A 24896-nucleotide genomic window follows, 5' to 3' on the forward strand; every position below is an offset into this window, starting at 1 on the left:
TGGATAAAAAGAATATTGTTTTGTTGTGAAAAAAAGCAGTGACATAAGACATGTATGTGATATGTTGAAACATCTTGAAGTTATGTTTCCTTCATGATCTTTCAGAGATTGGTCATCTTAAAAATAAAATTAATTTATACTGAAAAGCAATTTCATTAGAAGAAGCCGTTTATTGACAACTATTCCTAATATGATCATAAAACAAGTATTCAGCCATTCAACAGTGACAGGATCCCTACCCCCATTCATCTTGATGTCTAGCCGGTTTGGCACCACCTTCACCATTTCTCAGAGGTTCTTTGGTAACTCACGTCCTCACTTATAGTGCGGTCTACGTCTCTATACCCGTGGTGCAGGAATAATTGAGAGGTATATATGTAAACTTGGGGAATCTTTCGCGATTTACATGATCTGCCTGCCGTAAGCTGGCTGTGCTGGCTTTCAGACATGGAAAATTGTTACAAATTCGTGAATTATGATACTCAATAAATCTACTCTCCATCAATCCTTTCTCGCTGTGTATCGGACACAAGGTGTCAATCAGCTTCAACCTGTGTAAACCGTAATAAATTCTGAAATACTTATTTAATTATTCAACTATTATAACACAATTAGTGACATGGTCATTATTTCCATCCTCTTCCGTTTAATGACTCCAGAAGAGGGAAACAAACACTTCCAATCCTCAGTGCTTGCCAATATTACTGAGCAATAAGCGATATGCATAAAAATGGACTGACTTATCATTATTGAAATACTATGCTCCCCACTTTATAATATGGTTAACTGAAACGATCAAATCAACCTGTGTTATAGGGGACAGAGCCTTATTGTGAGGTAAGTGCTAACAAAGGCGTGTACTGACATGACAGTAATTCATGATGTCAAATCATATGTTTGGTTCTCATGATACAAGAACTAAAGCAAAATGAAATAAATTCATCAACAATGAAAAAAAAATGAAACGTTTCTTGCAAAGGAAGAAGCTGCTAAAATCTGCTAGAATATCACAACTTTCTTGGAAGCGACCAATACATGTACCTTTTGTTGCATTACAATTAACTTTTCTCCAGACTACTGGTAAATTGGTATAAAAAACAGATCATAAATGTGTTTTCTAGGGCGTGACAGTATTTGGAGAAAGAAAGAACAAATGGAGTGAAACAACAAAGAAATGGAGCTACTAACTGCTGCACTTCCAAAATGTATATACAGTATATATTCATTTATGAGTTCAACAGCAAACTGCACAAACCCATATCTGCCATCACATAATGCATTGGCAGATCTGTGTCTGTGCAGTTTGTTTGGAGTAATTAGCAGAACAAGCAACAAAGACACTGATCTGCAGGCACATTATGCTATGGCAGATCAAGATCTTTGCTGTTTGCTGTTCAAGTTATAAGCGAGTTTATACAGTACATGTGAAGGGGACAATGATCTGTTTATGAGTTCATGACTTTTGCAGAAGTGTACTTCATATAATTAACAGTAACCTTATAGATTTTCCTCATATGATAATTTGCTAAGTGTACAGAATAGGCATCATATCAAAAACAATAGTGTTCGACTTTTAAATTAATCGGTAGAATTTTAGAACAATTAAGTATTTTACCAATTTTAAGAACTGTTTGCTGCTAATACTATATGACCTACAGTACACTGAAATGAGATAAAATAATAGATCATCCCTGGAGCTAGCTAGCTGAGTGTAATCAGTTAATCAACCATTCAGTTAAAGTCCCCTTACCTACTGACCTTTATGTTTTAATTGAAAAAGCAGGGCCTGTAAATGTGAATGAGTAATCTGAAAGTCACATCTGCTTCATAAATCAAATTATTAACATGGACTCTCATCTCTGTAAGGCCAATAAAATCAGATCTGGAACTATTACAGTATACTGCATTTTCTTGACTGCCTTCCTGCTATATTTTAGGGTGAACTCTAATTCACTGTGTCTGTGTAACATGAATACATACTGCACATAAAAGATGTACAGCCAAGAAAGTAATAGGAAACAAAAACAAAGATCACATGGAAGATTTAAACTGCTTAAAAATCTAGTCAAGGTATTTACATGTGGTTATTAACATTAGCTATCAATTGTCCTTTGGTTACAAATTTTATGGAATTCTTTAAAATTGATAGAGAAAATCTGGCAAATGGGAAAAAAATGCAGAATGAAAGAAATTCTTAAAATTACCAAAATAGAATCATTTTTGACTGAATATCAATGACATGTTACTTTTCAGACAATATACTACATGGTACAAAGAAAAGCTAGTATTTTCCTCCATTGCACCTTACAGCCAAGGTCTTTCACTCTCCATGATAGCTGGAAACCAGTTTTATTATTGCCATGCCACACGTTATATATCTGGAAACCAGTTTATTATTATCATGCCATTCTCCATGATACATGCATTTGGAAACAAGTTTATAATTGCCATGCCACACTCTCCATGATATTTGTAAACCACCTTTAATATTGTCATGCAACACTCTCCATGATATTTGGAAACCACCTTTAATATGGTCATGCCAAATTCTATATGATATTTGGAAACCACCTTTGATACTGTCATGCCAAATTCTATATGATATTTGGAAACCACCTTTGATATTGTCATGCCAAATTCCATATGATATTTGGAAACCACCTTCATTATTGCCATGCTTTATTTCAAGACTTTTTTCTACTTTCTACATTCAACAAATTTGGTTCCATCTCCATTTTGTTGTGTTTTTCTCTTTATATCTGCAATAAAGCACATGATTGCAATCTTTTTCTAGCATTTTATCACATGTTGTTAGAGTATTGTTCCAGCTGTGAGCCAAGTCGATGTTTTATGATGGTGCGTTTGATCAGTACATGTTCTGTCTCTATCAAAGACTGAGAAAAAAGGCAGATGTAAAAGATTTCTATTTTAAAACTGAGGGAAGTTTAAAGTAATTACACAATTGTTTGCTCTTTTCTTTTCCATCCAGTATTTTTGCCTTCTTGTCAAAAGATTCCAAATTTCTAATACTACTTCCTTCTCGTTTTCCTTTCCAAAGAACCCTTGATCTGTTGCTTCAACTTTATGTTTCTAAATTCTTTAACTCTTCCTCCAATTATTGCTCATAAGTTACATATTCATGAAGTGATCGTAAACAGCACAGTTGTTACCCTTAACAGGTTCAAGTTGTTTCAATGATTCATCATCATTCTATTGCCCTGTGTAGTACAATCATAGAGACTAGTATATATTGTACATATTCTCAAAGACCCACTTCCTGTTCTAAATTCTTGATAATTGTACATGTTTATAGTGGCAACCGTGAAAAACTGATCGCTTAGGAATACAATTATGACAGGTAAAGTACTATTAATCAAGAATTCTCTATTATCTTATTTCTAAATATTTCAAACTGGACTGGTGCCCATTTATACTAGGAATAGGGTTTATTTCGACCCAGAAACCCATTAATTCTTGAACTTGCTGAAAAGGTAGAGACACCTTTTAGAATCTACCAAATGGTTTAAAGATCAGTACTAATTCAAGGCAAATCTGACGTCATGATTTAATTTGAGCGAGTTTTCTCACCATGACCAGTAACTATCCTACCTGGGGCCCCGAGTGGCCGAGTAGTCTAAAGCACTCAATGTTACGGATCATTGTCATCTCACCTCTGTCTGTGTGAGTTTCAGTCTTGAACTCGGCCTATGTGGGTGTGTGAAAAAGCTTGCCAGTAGCTTCTTGTGGGTCGGCAGTTCTTTCTGGGGTTTTCCCAGGTTCTTCCTCCACCATTTATACTGGCTGCCATGTACAGAAGACTATCTTGTGCTTAAAAATGCATTAAACCCTATAATAACAACAACTACCCTACCAAACAACCATGAAACATCTTCAGTGCACTATCTGTACTGATCAAATGCAACATCATAAAACATCGACTTGGCTCACAGCTGGAACAATACTCTAACAACCTGCAATAAAATGCTAGAAATAAAAAAATTCAATCATGTGCTTTAAGTTAATTAATTGGCATGAAAAACTAAAATCCTCTGCTTAGCAAGAGATCTGGAAAGTCCAGCATGTTTCAGACAGTGACTGTCTAAAAATATAAGTATGATCACTCAGTAACCTAGGCATCAGACCACTAATACAATCTGCCATTACTGCATCCCTTTTTGCTCCAAAAAAAACCAATAAAAACTTAACTAATTTTTTTAAATTTCTTTTTCCTGGTGATTTACTAAGCAGTACAGACAATTACTTGTATTCAACAGAATGTAGCGATAAATGCCCTACCTGAAAATAATGCTTATTTAGCTCAGCTTTAGGGCTCTTTGATGACAAAGCAAACAATTGGATTTTTTTATTATTTTGAAAATGTCACTTGTACTAAAAGTTCCAGATTTTTTTTCTTCAAATACAAGTATTTACAGAAAATGCATTTTCAAAATATGGGAATTATTGGAAAAATTAGGTCAACGTTAATACCTATCATATGTATGATAATCTCAATACACCTACTTTAATGTAATGGATTTCATCAAAAGTGGACAAATGAAGTAATTATATAAGTAAGCTAATTAGTCCAGTGATACAACGTTCATCACTACACATTTAACTGAGAGAGGTTTTGCTCCATTCAATTATCCCAACTGTGAGTTGCTTTTTCCAAGCAATTTAGTTTAAATGGTAAATTCACAGTTGTTCATGAGGTATCAATTTTCATGGATTTTGCAGCTGATACAAAAAGTGAATTTAAAGACCCAAATAGCACTTTTCTACCTGTAACCTTCTACCATCCTAGGAATATATCCTGCAAGCAATGAAGAAAATGTTTTGTCATACACCTGAAATATGGACCTGTAATATTCTCTGTGTGTGTGTGTGTGTGTGTGTGTGTATGACCAAATGCACATAATTAGATTATTTAAGTTTTCTTGTCTTTGCAGATTTAGAACTTAACATTTAATCATTACTATATAGTCAGTATTATACTATTTTACTAATAAACCAAATATATGTTTATATTAATGGTACAATAGTATAATACAGACCACCGGTATATATCATTAAACCAAATGTTTATATTAATGTTACAATAGTACAATACGGACTATATACCATTAAACCAAATATATGTTTATATTAATGGTACAATAGTATAATATGGACTATATATCATTAAACCAAATGTTTATATTAATGGTACAATAGTATAATATGGACTATATACCATTAAACCAAATATGTTTATATTAATGGTACAATAATATAATATGGACTATATACCATTAAACCAAATATGTTTATATTAATGGTACAATAATATAATACGGATTATATACCAATAAACCAAATATGTTTATATTAATGGTACAATAGTATAATACGGATTATATACCAATAAACCAAATATATGTTTATATTAATGGTACAATAGTATAATACGGATTATATACCAATAAACCAAATATGTTTATATTAATGGTACAATAATATAATATGGACTATATACCATTAAACCAAATATGTTTATATTAATGGTACAATAATATAATATGGACTATATACCATTAAACCAAATATGTTTATATTAATGGTACAATAATATAATATGGACTATATACCATTAAACCAAATATATGTTTATATTAATGGTACAATAGTATAATACGGATTATATACCAATAAACCAAATATGTTTATATTAATGGTACAATAGTATAATACGGACTATTATACCATTAAACCAATTATGTTTATATTAATGGTACAATAGTATAATATGGACTATATACCATTAAACCAAATATATGTTTATATTAATGGCACAATAATATAATATGGACTATTTTACCATTAAACCAAATATATGTTTATATTAATGGAACAATAGTATAATACGGGCTATTTTACCATTAAACCAAATATATGTTTATATTAATGGCACAATAGTATAATACGGACTATTTTACCAATAAACCAAATATATGTTCATATTAATGGAACAATAGTATAATACGGGCTATTTTACCATTAAACCAAATATATGTTTATATTAATGGTACAATAGTATAATACGGACTATTTTACCATTAAACCAAATATATGTTTATATTAATGGAACAATAGTATAATACGGGCTATTTTACCATTAAACCAAATATATGTTTATATTAATGGTACAACAGTATAATACGGACTATATAGTGCTGATTAAGAAAACTGCAAAAAATGTCAGGAAGATAAATCCTTCAAACATAACAAAAGAAACAAAAATGTGTAATCCTACAAAAAAGAAGATAAAAACATTCAAGTTCTGGCAAAGATATACAGAGTTATAGATAAGATGCTTCATTTTGTATTTTATGCACACAACTCAACTAACATTAAATTTTTTTTTTACCTGTGTTAATAATAATTTTTTACTACATTTGTTTCTGTCATAAACACAGTTTATGTTGTATGGTGGCACATATAATCAAAATAAACCATTCTGTTGATTCAAACTTCACATGCATTGTGCATATTTGGAATAGCAATGCTTGATCATTGGGAGCAAACTCACTCCAATACAGTCCGATAATCAAATACATCCTGAAGTACTAGTAATCTTGGTCACATAGATGTCTGACACATTTATGTTGTTGTTATTGTTATAGGGTTTAACGCCATTTTTCAACACAAGATAAGCTATACATGGCAGCCAGTATTAATGGTGGAGGAAGAACCTCAGGAAAATGCCGGAAAGAACCACCGACCCACAATAAGTTACTTGCAAGCTTTCTCACATACCAACATTGCCCGAGTGATCCATAACAAAGAGTGCTTTAGACCACTTGGCCACTCGAGGCCCCTGACACATTTATGAAGGCATGGCTAAATGCTTGATGATTAAGAATCAGTCTCACAGATAAGCTTGTTCTTTACAGACTTATAAAATAATATGCCAAATTTTTAAAAAATCATTTAGTTTCAAATCAATTGCTATCTAGAGCTCTGATATACTATATTTAATTACTTATAAGTCAAATCTGACTGCAAAAAGATCTGTCCTCATGTTACATGCAGGAGATCATGGTTTGGTTTGTTTATTCTATTGATTACTCCTACCAAATTGCACAGATCCAAACCTGCCATGTCAGATCTGGGTCTGTTCAGTTTGTAGTTGGACTCGACTTATAAGCATGTATAAATATTGTAAAACTGAAGATAATGGTAAAATAAATATAAAATCTTTAAAATACTGGGTCACAATTGTTTATATAAACTGCATTCTTTTAATCAGTAAGAGATATCATCGTGATCATCAATGCTTTTTATTTAAGTTCTCATGAAAAACACTCCTGTTTCAAAGGTTGAAACACTCTTCTGTTTCAACGGTTGAAGTCAATACATTCAAAAAGAATGTGTTCTAATGTTATTGGACACTGGCAATGTATGCAGTCTGGTCATGGTTCACCAATTGGTCAGGTACATGTACTGGTCAGGTGCATACAATGGAAAGGTATGCATATATGCAGTGGTCAGGTATGCATGTCAGGTGTGTGTGATAGGCACAATACCATCTCATCCCTTGGATGAGGGTTCAATATTCTGAGGCTTCTTAATAGAGTTTTCATTCCATCCATTTTGCCAAGTACAATGCAAATACAGTACATGCTGATTCAGTATCACAGGCACATGCCTGGGTAGATTTTTAAGACCCGACTCCACCTTTAAACCCTGGTGATTTTACTGTGTGGAGTGGTGTACTTTGTAGATAATACACAGACATGAGTGGAAAATGGTCAATACACTTTGTGTGTACATTAAATGTATCTATCTATTTAGAAGAGATGTACCCCATGTTTATTATGTGAAAGAATTGAAATGAGAAATGTGTTCAAGGAACATGAATGCTCAAAGTAGAATCTGCAAATGGGCCTAACTTTGAAAGTGAACCAGTCAAACAGACAGACAGACATGGATCGTACTACATACTTTTGTCAGGCCAGACTGAAAGTGCTATAAATATCGTAGTGCCTAAATGCCCGAGCTACAACCCCTGCTATTTTGACCAGTGAATTCCCTGCCAATCTGACCTTAATGCCAAGCTTAAATACTTTGAATCATAAAATGTAGCACACAGTGACCAACTTTCATTTGAGAGTGCTGTGTTCACCAAGACATAAACAGATATACATATGTGAAGTTGCATGGCCACATATCCTAGTCAGATTATTTTAAAAATTAACTGCATGCAGTATTAAAATACAATTAAACTGATATACTTTCTGTAGTGTTTCACATTCCAAGAGTCATATACATGTCAACACAAAGTTGTTGGACCCTTCAGCCGAAAGTGCATGAGAAAACATTGTTATTAAGTTGCTATGGGTTTAATGCCATTTTTCAGAACATGTTAGTCTACACGTGTATACTTGGTGGAGGAATAACGCGAGAAAGCCCCAGGAAGAACCACCAACCCATGGGAAGCTACTGGCCAGCTTTCTCACATACCCACATTGGCTGAGCCCAAGACTTCAACCCACACACACAAAGGTAAGATGTCGATGACCATTCGGCTACCCAGGGACCCATATAAAAATGACATGACTGCAAAATTTAACCAAGGTGTGCCAGATTAATACATGGAAGGATGGAGAGAAGATACATGATAGGATGGAAGAAAAAGGGTCACAACAAAAGCACCTTACACGTTAGATAGGGCATCAAAATAGATACATAAAACCATGAAGTTCACCCATTGTGTACAGTCTCAAAATTCTATCTCAAAGGAGATAAACTACTTGGCATATGGAAGTAATTATAATAAAGAAACAGGGCAAGATGGCATATTTATCATGTTTTCTTCAAATTCCAAACTGAGCTACAAAAATGCAAGCAGCAATTGTGGTGCAAACGCCTGAAACCACATCTGTTGACAATATAAAATTTCAAGAAAAGAGAACAGTGTGAACTGCAGCACAGCTTTATTATCATAAATTTTCCAAGGTCTTCAGAAATTGGTTGCTGTGCTGCAAATTATCAAAACTGGAGTAATTTTCCCAATAAAACAAAAATGAAGGCTTCACACAAGTCCTTTTTCCCTATTTTAATACAACATTCTTTCTTTATTAATTTTTTATGATAAAATCAACCATTTTAAAACAACTTTTCTGCAACTTCAGTGTTTTCCCTCATCCATGGTTAGAAAAAGAAATGGACCTATGTGGTCATATTCTGGGATAAACATTTTTAGACTGGACATGGTGTCTGTAACAAGTCTCCAAAACTGACATAGGAAAATCACAGATGAATGAAGAAACAAGACTAAAGCTTCTTGTTTTTAGGACCAACTAGCCAACATAAGAACTGTAGCCTTCTGGAAAAATAAACAAAAACACTTGGTAATGGTTTGGGTCATAAACTAAGCCAACAATACTAGCAAAGCAGCTGCACCAATGCTGTAGTGACAGCTGCTTTTTAACTTTTGACTCTGCTGCAAGATTCTAAACAAGAGTCCCATGTGGGCTGTCACTGCTCACTTGGCCAAGAAATCCTGGTTAGTTGGATACCTTTTGTTACAATCTCTCCAATGCTGATCATTTAAATATGTATGAAAACTAATGCTTTAATGTCTTTCTTTATTTTTCAATGAAATCGCAAAAATGTTTATCTACATATAATAATGTTCACCTACATATAATAATGTTCACCATATTAGACCGCAGAATGACATTTTTTCTATAAATCTGAATGGTGTTCAAGCTAGAATGTTTTATGTCAAATTTGGTCAAATTCTGTAAATGGTTATCTAGAAGTTATTCAAGATTTCTTTTTTTCTTTCTAAGGAACAGCAGCCATACTTGACGGTAAATTTGCATAATTTACATCATTATGTTAAAAGTCTTGTTGTGATGATGATTCGGTCAAATTCAAATTGGTTATTTTGTAAACGTTGTTTCAAGGTTTTTCTATTTTTAGTAACAGCAGCCAAGTATGATGGTGCATACTTGAAAGGTCTTAGTGCCAAAATACTTTCTGTTATATTAGGTCCAATTCTACTCAGCGATTTTGGTGAAATCATTTATAGGACAATCTCAATTTAGTAACAATGTCCATTTTTTATGGCAGATCAGAATCGTGTACAAACTTTAAAGTTCTTAAAGTCAGGAATCTTTGTGTCAAGCTTGGTCAAATTTTACTCTGTAGTTTTGAAGAGGAAGTTGTTTAAAGGCTGTTTAAAGATTGTTCTAATTTTAGTAATGGTGACCATATCTGATGGCAGTTTGGCATTTTATCAACTAATCTGAGAGACATTCATGCCTGGATTATTTATTTTTTTAAATTTAATCAAATTGCGTCTAGTTATCTTTGTGAAGTCATATAAATGTTTTCAATGTTTAGTAATGGATGCCACATTTGACAGCAGATCAGCATTGATTGAACAATTTTAATGACTTTAATTATAAAATGCTTTCTGTCTAATTTGGAAAAATTATATTTAATGTTTATTTTGGAGAAAAAAATTTGCTAAGGGTTTTCTGTGTTTAGCAATGGTTACTATATTCAGTAGCAGATCTGTATCATGTGACCAAATCTGAAATATGTTCATGCAAGTTTAATCATATTCTGTTCAACAGTTTTTGGGAAAATTGCTGTAAAAAAAATTCTACTTTTAGTAACAGTGGCCATATTTGATAGTGGATCAGCATTATTTGCACAAATTTTAGAATGCTCCATGATCTAATTCTTTGGAGCAGTTTCTAAGTTTTAAATAGCAATTGTAAACAGAAAATGGAAAATGCAAAACATCAGATGAATGAAGGACCTTATTGTCAGGTGGCATATAAATGAGGGGCCCCGAGTGGCCGAGTGGTCTAAAGCGTTCGCCGTTACGGATCACTGCCATCTCACCTCTGTCTGCGCCGGTTCGAGTCTCAGATTCAGCCAATGTAGATATGTGAGAAAGTATGCCAGTAGCTTCTCGTGGGTCGGTGGTTCTTTCCGGGGTTTTCCTGGTTTCTTCCTCCACCATTAATACTGGCCGCCATATATGGCCTACTGTGTGCTGAAAAATGGCGTTAAACCCCACAACAACAGCATATAAATGAAAAGTCTGAAATCAACAAAGCCCCAAGTCCCAACTGTCTCAGATACCTCCAATGAGTTATTAGGATGACTGGGAAGAAGGTCAAGGGCCCATTTATATGTGGTTTGGTTTGATGTAGGGGTAACAGATTAAACAGGAACAAAATTTTGCTGTGGTATATTTCAAATTTTGGTAATTCTTTGTGGGTTTGAAATGTGCTATTTCTGAAATGGGGCCCATTATACAGGAATCATGACCTTTATTTAGCACTTAAGGACTCATAATCAAACCACTGATTTTAAGGATTGTAGTAATTTTTGTAAATAAGAGAGGATCAAGAGAGGATCTGAAGAAAGCCAATAAAATATTATGAGGATACAATAATTACCAGAATCAACATCTTCCATTAAAGCAGCCAGGTAGAGAACCCAAACTATAAGGGAAAATTCCTAGTTCCCAATTCTAAATGACAACCAGATGCATCATGTTCACAGAGACAAGGTGCTAGACTAGTTCAGAGTCTGGACTATCATCATGGTGAATGAAAGTATTCAAATGGGATGCAACTGGGCTATCATCATGGTGAATGAAGATAACCAAATGGGATGAAACTGGGCTATCATCATGGTGAATGAAGATAACCAAATGGGATGCAACTGGGCTATCATCATGGCGAATGAAGATAACCAAATGGGATGAAACTGGGCTATCATCATGGTGAGTAAAGATAACCAAATGGGATGCAACTGGGCTATCATCATGGTGAGTGAAGGTAATCAAATGGGACGCAACTGGGCTATCATCATGGCGAATAAAGATAACCAAATGGGATGCAACTGGGCTATTATCATGGTGAATTAAGATAACCAAAAAGGATGCAACTGGGCTATCATCATGGCGTATGAAGGTAACCAAGTTGCCCGCAACCTGACCATGACTTATGCAACAGTTGATGAAAACTTGACTACAGCAACTTTTCACTAACAAAAAAAAATACTGACCACATACAATGAGAAATAAGGAAAGTCTTAAGACTACCCATTTACCATAAACCTAACTCTCCACTGCTGATACATGCATACATACATACATACATAGACACACACACATAAATACATAAATACATACATACTTACACACACACATAAATACATACATACATACATATATACAAAGAATGGATCACATACTTCCAATAATTTCTTTAAAAACTGTTGGGCATAAAATCAAATAATATTTCACATGTCAGCGATAAAAAAGAAAAGAACATTACACTCAAACATGTCAAAAGTGAGAATATGAGAATATCTGTACAAGAGACGTGTACCTAATGTCACTGAATGTGCAGTGACAGTTTGGTAATCAAATAAACAAGACTCATTGTACAAAGTTGTTCCACAGTGTGTCTCAAATCTAATTAAGCATTAATTATGCCTGCTGTAAAGTTACAACACATTAAACATTGGTATGATCTTTTTGATGTATACCTCTTCAAATGTTCTTATTTCTATCATAGATTACACAACAGGACTCCACTATGAATAAATAATGTACTTCTATTATCAAAAACTACATCAAGAATGAGCAAGACTCTTTTGTACACATTTCAGATCAAAACCTGTGCAGTGATATGTCTCAAACTTTTTTCCTGTAAAACTCTATCAAAGAATGCTTGTATCACTAACACAGTGAAGCAAATTATTAGCAACTTATTAGTAACACCTGCACCTGTATTAACAACTATTTTTCATTCAATGTTATAAATTCAATACACCCATCTCATTCACTTTATTTGAATAATTACATGGTCATATATGTTGCATGTAAGATGTGCATGTTGAGACAGCAGACCTCGGTCTATGCAGTATCCATTTTTATGTTCTTGGTATGACTTGGCCAGGATACAAACCCGCGACCTCCCACATCTGAGGCGGAAGCTCTAACCACTAGGCCACCGGAGTGGTCACATGTCACACAATAAACTGTTACAAACTACTATGATTGTTTTTATTATTATTTTGCATGTGCATATTTTCAGATTTTTCCCAAGTGAAATAAAATAAAGGTAAATAAAGACTTTATAATTCACAGGCCTGTTCGAGTTTACCCACCAGGAGACATCATAATATAGAGTACATACACAGTGCAAAACATGTTTAGTGTCACTTGTAACCTTGTTTATTCCAGGGGACTATAGACACAGATTTTGCTTGAATCATTGTTTTTGTCAAATCAATTCTTCCATATTACATTTCAGCTAGATGTACATAGCTGTTTCATTTACTTTGATCCAAGTGCTAACAAGTTACTCTTTTTCAGTGATATAATTAATCCTACAATGCGATGTACTTTATATGAAAGCGTACACATGTTTAACTGAATAAGGAACATAACCAGCATATATTCACATAACTGTCATAAATTCAATGAATGATCTTAATATAGGTTAAAATTCTAAATGTAGATTGACGAAGATTATCACTGATCCATTTCAGTTTTTGTGTTTCGGTTTAACTAACTTGTTATTTTCAACACAATGGCAAGCTGGTTGTTTCTGCGTATCTTTAATTTATAATTGGCTGCTTTGTCTTTTGTTTTCTGACAGCAATCCAGGCCATTTAATCCATTAAAGCCAGAATCTGGCTTGGCTACAGAAGGAATTTTGCTTTGTGAGGCCTATTGCATATTAATTTTTAGCCAATTACATACTTATTACAACTAGTCCACTCCGGTGGTGTACGTGGTTAGAGCATTCGTCTCGGATGCAGGAGGCCACGGGTTCAAACCCTGGCAATCCTATTAAAGACTTATAAAAATGGTACTAGCAGCTGCCTCACTTGGCGTTCAGCATTAAGAGGTTGTGTTAGGACAATGTGACAGGGTGGGACATGATATTACATGTCTGCAGCATGATACCCCAGTGCTAGACATCACTATAAACTGTCACACTGCAGACATCGTAACGATCTGACTGAAAATTTTTAAAGCTACATTAAAAATCCAAATCACATGAACAAACACACTTGTTACAACCAAACAAATTAATTACATTATTAAACATCTACATCTGGCAGTTAGACTATCTTGACGGTACGAAAATTGACCTTTCAAAAATCCAAAACTCCTTTGTTTCTTTAATACCTCCATGGCTCCTTAACCCTTTAAGCCCTGATCCGGTTTCTGCATTCAATGGCCGATCCCGCCTGTAGTCGTGATTTTTTTACTGCATTCAATGGCCGATCCCGTCTCCAAGCGTGATGAATGTGTGTTAGATTCAACATCTCTGATTGGTTAGAAATGGGTTTATTCCAAGAACTAACAACTATTAAACCAATCAGAAATGATTTTACTTTCATTTGCGGAAATTTGAATTGTTCAGAAGCTAAGGGCTCCTGTTTTGAAAGCGGTTTAACTACAAGTGTTCTGGTCATGAAAAATCGTAAATGATGGCGGACGTAAGAGTGATTTTTGATGAGAGCAAAAATGAGGAGTTTCTCGGGTTTGATCTTGAAAATACTGAGCAAGCTGAGGAAAGATATGTTCGGCAGTTGGATATTTTGTGAGATTACGATTCGGACATATAAGTTTCTGAGACTGAATCGTCCGAAGATGAGGATGCTGACAGCGATGATGATCGAGTTCTTGCGGATAAACGTTGCACATAACTTTGTAAATTCTGTATAAATAAGTCGTGAAAGACTTGGACAAATAGGGAAAAAAAATACATCACTGTGTAGACAAATGCATTTGCAATAAATGGTGAAACTTTCTTGGATTTTAATTGGATATAAGCAGAGAAATTAAGGTAAGAGTGAGTGCATGTGCACGATGTTTACAAAATTTTTCAAACAGGTAAAAACTCTGGGGCACATGCAGCTAGACACAGCTTAGCGCTGCTGGGGCATAGCAGCAGTGATACTGATAACGGGTCTGGGGCTGAATGAGTTAAACAAACTAAAGCACTTTTTTAACTCATATAAGGAACTTCTCTCCAAATTAAAAAACTATAAAAGCATTTTCACTAACGGCTCAAAAGAAGCAGCCTTCACTAGTGGAAATCACACTATAAAAGTAGGCTTGCCAGATGCATCAATATTTTCAGCCAAAAATAGGGCAATAGACCAAACATAAAATCAAGCACATTTTAAACTCCATCATGTTCTCTAAATCAGTACTTCCATCACTACACAACAGCAAGTTGGAAAACCCACCATATTCTCACCAAATATACAGAGTGGCGTGCCTCTCGCAATATGGCATACCACTGGCTACAGCCATGTCGGTATTAAAGGTCATGGAAAAAGTTGACCGTGCTGCTAAAATAGCCCTATTTCCGCAACCATATGATTATAAAATACCACACACTGATTTTAAACCTGCTATAACAAAAATCCAAATTTATTAATGGGTAAGTGGCAGGCATTTTGTAATGATACTGTCAATAACAATCTCCATGCGATTAAACCAACCTTAGGTGAATGGCCTCCTTCTAAAGAACCATCTTGCAGGAACAAGGTAGTCATTGCACGAATAAGAACTGGTCATATTTATATCACCCACTTGAACATATTAAAGGACAAAAATCCATCTGAGTGCATTTCTTGCATTTTATAATAGATTGCTTCGATCTACAATGTTCAGCACATGAAAGAACTTTTTGATACAGTAAAAGTGACTTGCATTTTAAATTTCTTGAAGAAAGCTAAAATTTATTAAAAAGTCTAGCTTGTGTCCAATCCTATTTCCTTTGAGCATTTTAACTAATTTGTACTTTTAATCACCTTAATTTATCTTTTATTATCTAATTACCCTTTATTCACACCATTTAAACCCCGACTGATTGGGAACCTTCATATATTTTCACTCTACCATCATTGCTTCTATACATTTATTGCTTGTTAGTAAAAAAAAACTTTCTGATAAATATTATTTTATCATACAACCTTTTTTATTGCACTATATAGCCTTACAGTGCTGTGGAACATACAATTCGCAATCATTCAATCAATCAATCAAATAGCAAGGCGCAATTAAAAAAATCCTTTCAACGAAAATGTTATTGCTTTTACCTTAAAATTATTCCATAAAAGTAAAATGCATTAGAAATTACGTTCTTTTTAAAAAATAGCATTATCTCAGACCATGATGTTGTACATATTTAAAGAGAATGATAAATGGCAAGGTATTATGCATCAATCTTCCTTATCATCTGATAAAGAAGATAGCTAACTTTCAGATGGATACGTTTGGTTTTTGTTGGGTTTAATGCCATTTCCCAGCACATGATAAGCTATACATGGTAGCCAGGATATTTGGTGGAGGAAGAAACCATCAACCTACCCGAAGCTACCGCCAAGCTTTTTCACTTACAAATGTAATACTCAAACTAATGCGGACAGATGTGAGATTTGTAAGTGATCTGTAAAAGCATGCACCTTAGACCACTCAGTCACCTGGGGTCCCTTTAGATTGATAAAACAGTTCTAATGCTTTATATTTTGAAACTTAAGTTTAAAAACATGCTTTTAGCACAATGCATGAAAGCATATTTCTAATGTACAAAACTTTATTTTTATTGCATTAGAAATTTCAGAAAAGATTTAAGAAAGACATGTAATTTCCATTCTGACTGGATATTACTTCTACTTCTAATGATGCATTTCTAACACATTAGATACCACAACTAACATGATGAAATTGATCTTACTGCATTGACTACATATATACATCTAATGCACTAAAATTCCTAATGTATTTACTATCTAATGCACTTTAATTCCTAGTGCATTAACTATACATGTACTTCTAATGCACTGAATTCCTAATGCACTAACTATACATGTACTTCTAATGCACTGAATTCCTAATGCATTAATGATACATGTACTTCTAATGCACTGAAATACCTAGTGCATTAACTACACATGTATTTCTAATGCACTGAATTCCTAATGCATTAACTATACATGTACTTCTTATGCACTGAATTCCTAATGCATTAACGATACATGTACTTCTAATGCACTGAAATACCTAGTGCATTAACTACACATGTATTTCTAATGCACTGAATTCCTAATGCATTAACTATACATGTACTTCTTATGCACTGAAATTCCTAGTGCATTAACTATACATGTACTTCTTATGCACTGAAATTCCTAATGCATTAACTATACATGTACTTCTAATGCACTGAAATTCCTAGTGCATTAACTTTACATGTATTTCTAATGCAATGAATTCCTAATGCATTAATGATACATGTAATTCTAATGCACTGAATTCCTAATGCATTAACTATACATGTACTTCTAATGCACTGAATTCCTAATGCATTAACGATACATGTACTTCTAATGCACTGAAATACCTAGTGCATTAACTACACATGTATTTCTAATGCACTAAATTCCTAATGCATTAACTATACATGTACTTCTTATGCACTGAAATTCCTAATGCATTAACCATACATGTACTTCTAATGCACTGAAATTCCTAGTGCATTAACTATACATGTACTTCTATCACACTGAATTCCTAATGTATTAACTATACATGTACTTCTAATACACTGAATTCCTAATGCATTAACTATACATGTACTTCTATCACACTGAATTCCTAATGCATTAACTATACATGTACATGTACTTCTAATACACTGAATTCCTAATGCATTAACTATACATGTACTTCTAATGGACTGAATTCCCAATGCTTTGGGGCCATGTGTGGCTGAGTGGTCTAAAGCACTCACCGTTACAGACCACTGCCATCTCACCTCTGTCTGCGTGAGTTTGAGTCTCAGGCTTGGCTAAAGTTGGTACATGAGAAAGCCTGCCAGTAGCTTCTCATGGGTCGGTGGTTCTTCCCGGGGTTTTCCAGGTTTTTTTTCTCCACCAATTATACTGGCCGCCATGTACAGCCAATCGTGTGCTGAAAAATGGTGTTAAACCCAACAACAACAACATCAATCCTAATACTTTAATTATACTCCAAATGTACTGAAATTCCTAATGCATTACCTATGTATTTCTAATGCACTGAAATTCCTAATGCTTTAACTATGCATGTGCTTCTAATGTACTGCAATTCCTAATGCTTGAACTGCACTGAAATTCTTAATGCAATAACTATGCATGCACATCAAATACAATGAAATTCCTAATGCATTAACAACATTGAATTCCAAATGCATTGACTATACATGTATTTATAATGCAATGAATTTATAATGCATTAACTAAACATTTATTTCTACTGCACTGAAATTTCTAATGCTTTAACTACACTGAAATTCTGAATGCAATAACCATACATCTAATGCACTGAAATTCCAAACACATTATATGTTTTAACTCAATTGATGCACATTCTAGTACATCCAATGCATTTTCTAAAGCATCTGTTGCAAAATCAATATCATAAATTTATAATACTTGTTCATTATGTTTTTGACAAGAACTGTCTCAGACAAACCTCTCATTTCTTACAAATTATGATACAGACATAATAGGTGCTCTAGCATAATGCACTCTCTCTCCTTTTTACTCCCATCCTGTTTGAGCAGTACAGACCTAACAATCACTGAACTCCATGAATACTTGCACCTTTATGAACAACTACCCGTCATTCAAGGTTATATATTCAATATAAACATCAAAATGATGTATTTTGTATGAATGATTAGTTTCCCATTACCCTCCATTGTGAGTCAGAGACCCAACAACATTTGTATTATGACCCTAAAGTTCTGTCACCAAGGTCTATCTTTTACTCAGTCTGACCCTAGGTTCTGACAATAAGAGATATATGACTCTATCTTGTAACCCTAGGGAAAACACTAATTTTTTTCATCGTATTGGAGCAGGACAGCCGAAAGGGCAAAGCTAGTGTATTACCATATCCTTTCTTTAGTCATGAAATCACTATTAACAATTACTACGCTGCGTAAAAATCCTGGCTCATGAAAATCACACTTTCTACTTGTCCTTACCGCATTATTCTTGTATAAGGGATCCTGAAATTCTGAGGGCACTTTGTCCTTGTAGGCTTTACCCAGAACCCAGGCAAGGGAGGCATGAAGCTTGGCCTGCAAAGTAGAAAACATTATGTTTCTTAGTCACTACCTGGTTTTATTATAGACTGCACACTTGTGCCAGTGGCCCTTATGTTTCATCTATGGTACAAAAAGTTCCCTCCTTGGCATCAACAGAAAATAGCCAAGAAAATAAAGATAAAAAGATCACTCTGGTTGATTTCAGGAAGGAAATGGTTACCTGAACATGAGAAATTGAAACCCATGTAAAGAAAGTTCATGAAAAAAATGGGTCAATAATGATGACAGATACCAAGGTCATGGATTTATTCATTTCTGAATGCACTTTTACAGCATTATATACTTTGAACAGTCTGTGTAGAGTCAGACTATAGCATAGTTTGCTGCCATTTCCTTATCATTAAACTAACTGTCCCAAACATAGGACAGGGCTATTTGAGTGGAAAGTGAACACAGTTCCTATTACAGGACAGGTGTGGTTATGACTCCCATATCATTGCCACAAATACTTGCTTATAACCGAGGCCAACTACAAACTACTCTGACCCTGATCTGCCTTCATATAATGCACTGGCAGATCAGGGTCTATGCAGCTTGTTAGGAGTAATCAGTAGAACAAACAACATAGCCCCTGTGATGGCAGATTAGCATCTGTGTTATTTGCAGTTGGACTAGTACATATCATAAATAGCAGTATAAATGTATAAATCTTGTACTTCATTTTAAGATTATCTCACTGTAAGACCATTCATTGTAATACCACATTCATTAAATAGTAATTATTTGCATCTTGTATTTAATTACAAGGCTGTCTCACTATAAGGTCATTCATTATAACACCACATACATTAAGTGGTAATTATATGTATCATGTACTTCACTGCAAGGCTGTCTCACTACAAGGTCATTCATTATAACACCACATTAAGTGGTAAAGTGCATTTGTATGTTAAACTTCATTACAAGACTGTCCCACTATAAGGTCATTCATTATAATACCACATTAAGTGGTACACTGCATTTGTACGTTATACTTCATTACAAGGCCATTCATTATAACACCACATACATTAAGTGGTAATTATACATATCATGTAATTCATTATAAGGACATCCCATGTTCAACCAGTACATATGTGGCTCCCACAGACAGCAGCATTATAATGAATACTATTCAATCCTACATTTTTCAATGTATACAAGTATAGGCTAGTTACCAGATTTATGGCACCAGGTGATATGAACAAGGCTTGCAGGTCAGCACTGACTGTCATTTCATTCCTTTATCTAAATAAATGCATAGTTTGCTCTCTCCTGTCTACAAACCACTAAATTATTTATAGATGCACGAAAGCTTATTTGGAAGACATAAGATGGGTCTTGTAATCTTTACAAAGCATTCAAGACTGGTCTTGGATTTCACAAAAAAAATTACTGTATCTAGACCTTGAACATTGATGTCAGTTTAGAAATCAGCAATCCTGTATGGTGAAATTTATGCTTAAAACAAATTAGACTTATCATATGTTCTAAGTCTCTACATTAATGCCCAAATTATAAGTGTTGCTGAAAAGGGGCCAAGAAGGCACTTTATTAGAAATTTGTAATGCTGGGGTGATATTACTCTAAGTTACTTCTTCTATATGAATCTGTAAAGATAAACCACTCCTAACCCTACCCCCGCACTCCCACCCACCCATAGTTCAGGAATGTTGAATAGGCCTGATGCACCTTTCTGCGCATCTTTTACAGGTGATTAATGGAGGGATGATGTTCCAGCTGCCAAGGCCTTGGGCATTTTAAAAGATACCAGTTTGTATGAAGAAAATCTGACTTCATATTTTAAGGATTCTCTCCTTGTTTGCAAACTTGCAAACTTACTTGGCAGAATATAGCCAGACTGTACCGATGTGCTGTTTAACTCTATACATTCTACACATATTTGTACAGATAGACGCTTATCTGTATTATTCACTGTAAATTAACACGCAAAAAAAGGTCAAAAAAGTTGCACAGTGGTATGAAAGTGAATTAATCAGTCTAATAACACCTCAACCATGATCAAACATAATAGTCTGATACAAGCAACGGCTGAGCATCTGGAGAGAGAATGTGTACATGCTATTAAAAAGCAATTTACTATACCTGTATGTAAAGACTACCACAGCACAAATTTTATAAATTTAGGTCTCTTGTTTAATACAAATACATTGTCTCTTGCATGGATTTATGTCTTTTAAGAACATTGAGGACATGATATCATTATAACCCAATTCTTCCTGAGCAAGAAAAGTAAATTAAAATGCCCCATTAACAGTGCACATATTTTTCTTATTAACCCCATGCATATGGTGAATTCAATTTGTTCATGGGATGCCAATTTTGAGGGATTTTGTGATTGCTACGGACCACAAATTAAATGTTTTTAAAAATAATCTATGTAAAATTTCCTGGATAAAAAATGCCATCTTTGGCCTGCCTTATCCGTAAATTTATGCCCTCCAAAAATGTATTTTTTGTTCAAAAAATCCCAAGCATAATTAAATAAATTAATTCCATGAAAAATATTCCTATAGAATATGACTTCAAATGGCAAAACCTTGACAGCAGTACCATATGTATGTATGCATGCATACTATATGTATGTATGCATGTATGTATGTATGTATGTATGTATGTATGTATGTATGTACGTATGTATGTATGTGCATACAATGTTGTTTAACAGCACTCAAGACAATCCTGGCTATAGAGTGCAGAGCCAGTTTAGATAAAATCCTTACACTACAAAATCAAACAATTAATATCAACTGCAATATTTTACAAAGTGCAAGACCTTCTCAGTTGTACTATGACCAGTTTGCATCCCAGATTAAAAATGCTGCCTCCATTAACCACGCCTTGCAACATGATGGATCAGGCCTATTCTACAGTATATCACTAAGGACACCAGGGGTAGGGATTAAAAAGATATATTTTCTAACGTTCTGCTAAAAGTACTGCACGTGCATGCAAGGGAAGTCTCTAAACAGTCTAAATGCAGGAGGATTCAATAAGCACTAGGCTTACCAAGAAATTTATTTTGATAATTATGAAAAAGTCCAGTGCTACTATGTGTGTAAACGTTTTGGCACAGTTAAGAACATACTACATGTATAACCAGATAAAAGTATTGATACACATGAATGACAAAGTTGTTTGCCTGAAAATGCTACCAGAAATTCGACACTGTGAACATGATAAATGAGAAAACAATGGTGTCAAGTGTCTATTTAAAGTAAATTGATGCCCCTGGACTATCAGGAACCTGTTATATACCTACCATCCACTAACAGACAAATCATTATCCTACACTTATTTGTCTGCTGTTAAGAAAAATGTAACTACTCAAATACTGAACAAGCCAAGAAAGATTGAAAATTTTCCCTGCATTCAAGCAACCAACAAAAATATAGAAAACAGTAACCTATTTAGCCTGCATTCAAGCAACCAAGAAACAGTAACCTATTTAGGTGCAGTGATGCAATGCTCTTCACATCTAACTGTATTGACAAAATTAACATACTATGCAAGGTGGCTCAACATAAAATCTTGTATGTCTCTTGATTATGAAATTAGGTCAGTAATTGCTTTTGAACTCAATTATAACATTTATCAAAATGTTTTTAACCAAGAATCAGACCTGCCATCACATAACGCACTCAAAGATTAGGCTCTACGATGTTTACACTAGTATCAAAAGCAATACAAACCTTCAGGAGGATTGCCTGTGAAATTGAGTACACAACCCTTTATAAGATTGATGTTATTTACATAGTTATGGGACCTAGCAATTCAAAATCACTACAAAATTTACAGGATGGTTTGCATTTTCCTGCACTACTCTTATCAAAATATCTATCCACAAGCAAGGGTAATTACACAGTAAACTATGGGATTATCAAAATATCTATCCATAAGTAAGGGTAATTACAGAGTAAAATGTGATTATCATACTATCTATCCAAAGCAAAGGTAATTACAGAGCAAAGTATGAGATTATAAAAATACCTATCCACAAGCAAGGGTAATTACAGAGTAAAATATGTGATTATCATACTATCTATCCACAAGCAAGGGTAATTACAGAGCAAAATATGAGATTATGAAAATATATATCCACAAGCAAGGGTAATTACTGAGTAAAATATGGGATTATCAAGATATATAATTACTGAGTAAAATATGGGATTATCAAGATATATATCTACAAGCAAGGGAAATTACACAGCAATAGACTGGAAAGAGCAATCTGTCATTAAATATCCACAACAGATGATGAGTATATAACAAAAGGCCCAAGTGGCCTGAGATTGCTCACTTGGCTGACATCTGCCCAATACCTAAAGATAAGAGCGGTTGTCCAAGAAATCTGGGTCAACAAGATGCTTTCTGTTCAAATTTCTTCCAACGCTGTTGACTGAATATGTTATGAAAGCAACTGTTCCAAAGTTTCTATAGTTTTTCTATTTTCATCCACACTGAATGGCCTGTAAGTTAGGAAACATTGTCAAAGTTGCTTAGATTTTGTTCAACACATTTTTTTAATTAACTTATTTTGGTGATTTAGCATCATTTGCACAAATTTGAAAACCATTTATCTTTTGTTAAATCTTTACGAGTCCTTCCCATAAATAAAATCTTGGAAACGTATCAACTATCAAGATTATAAACTAGCCATAGAACTATTAAAGTTGTGAAAACTACCAGTCCAACAGGAAATTTGCTAACCTCAGGCTAACAATGACTAATGCAGGCTCCATACTGTTGGCATTATTGGGCACACATTAAACATGAGCAAACAGTATCAGGAAAACACTCAACCTTTTCCACTGCAGTAAAGAAAAAATAAATAAAAACTAGGATTACAGTGTCTGGTCACCAAAGTTTGTTAGCAAGGACTGAAGTGCATACAGTGTGTGGTTGGTAAGATCTGGTAGAAAGTACCAAGCACATACTGTTTGTAGTTGGTAAGATGTGGTAGCAAATATCAAAGTGCAAACAGTGTGTGGTAAGTATTTGGTAACAATTACCAAAGTTCACACTGTGTTGTTGGTAAGATGTGGTAGCAAGCATCAAAGTGCATACAATATATAATTAGTAACATGTGGTAACAATTACCAAGTGCATACTGTATGTGGCTGTTAAGATATTTTAGCAAGTATCAATTGCATACCTCATAGGGTTGGTAAGGTCAGGTAGCAAGTACAAAGTGCATACTGTTTGTGGTTGGTAAGACATGGTAGCAAATACCAAAGTGCAAACAGTGTGTGGATAAGATTTGGCAATTATTACCAAAGTGCACACGGTGTGTGGTTGGTCAGATCTGGTAGCAAGTACCGCAGTGCATACAATGTGTGGCTGGTACACATAAGATGTGGTAGCAAGTATCAAAGTACATACAATGTGTGGTTAGTAAGAAGTGATAGCAAATATCAAAATGCACACAATGTGTGGTTGATAAGACCTGATAGTATACGTCAAAATGTACACAATGTGTGGTTGATAAGACCTGATAGTATACGTCAAAATGCACACAATGTGTGGTTGGTAAAACCTGATAGGCAGTATCAAAGTACATACAGTGAGTGGTTGGTAAGACTTGGTAGAAAGTATCAACTGCATCCTGTTTGTGGTTGGTAATATGTGGTAGCAAGTACCAATGTGTATATAGTGTGTGGTTGGTAAGATCCGGAAGCAAGTACCAAGTGCATA

General features: G+C 34.4%; 1 protein-coding gene across 3 annotated transcripts in view; it reads right to left on the bottom strand.

Annotated features, from left to right (window-relative positions):
* The window catches only part of LOC149771191 (calmodulin-regulated spectrin-associated protein 1-like), a 124145-nt gene that overhangs the window by 88241 nt on the left and 11008 nt on the right, over window positions 1–24896 (bottom strand). For all 3 annotated transcript variants that reach the window (XM_089948758.1, XM_089948757.1, XM_089948756.1), the window contains exon 2: window positions 19080–19175. In XM_089948758.1, coding sequence (XP_089804884.1) covers window positions 19080–19175 — 96 coding nt within the window. The remainder of the gene's footprint in view (window positions 1–19079; window positions 19176–24896) is intronic.

This window comes from Sinohyriopsis cumingii, unplaced genomic scaffold (genome assembly GCF_028554795.1).
Source record: "Sinohyriopsis cumingii isolate HCF-2022 unplaced genomic scaffold, ASM2855479v2 utg002073l, whole genome shotgun sequence".
Lineage (NCBI taxonomy): Eukaryota > Metazoa > Mollusca > Bivalvia > Unionida > Unionidae > Sinohyriopsis > Sinohyriopsis cumingii.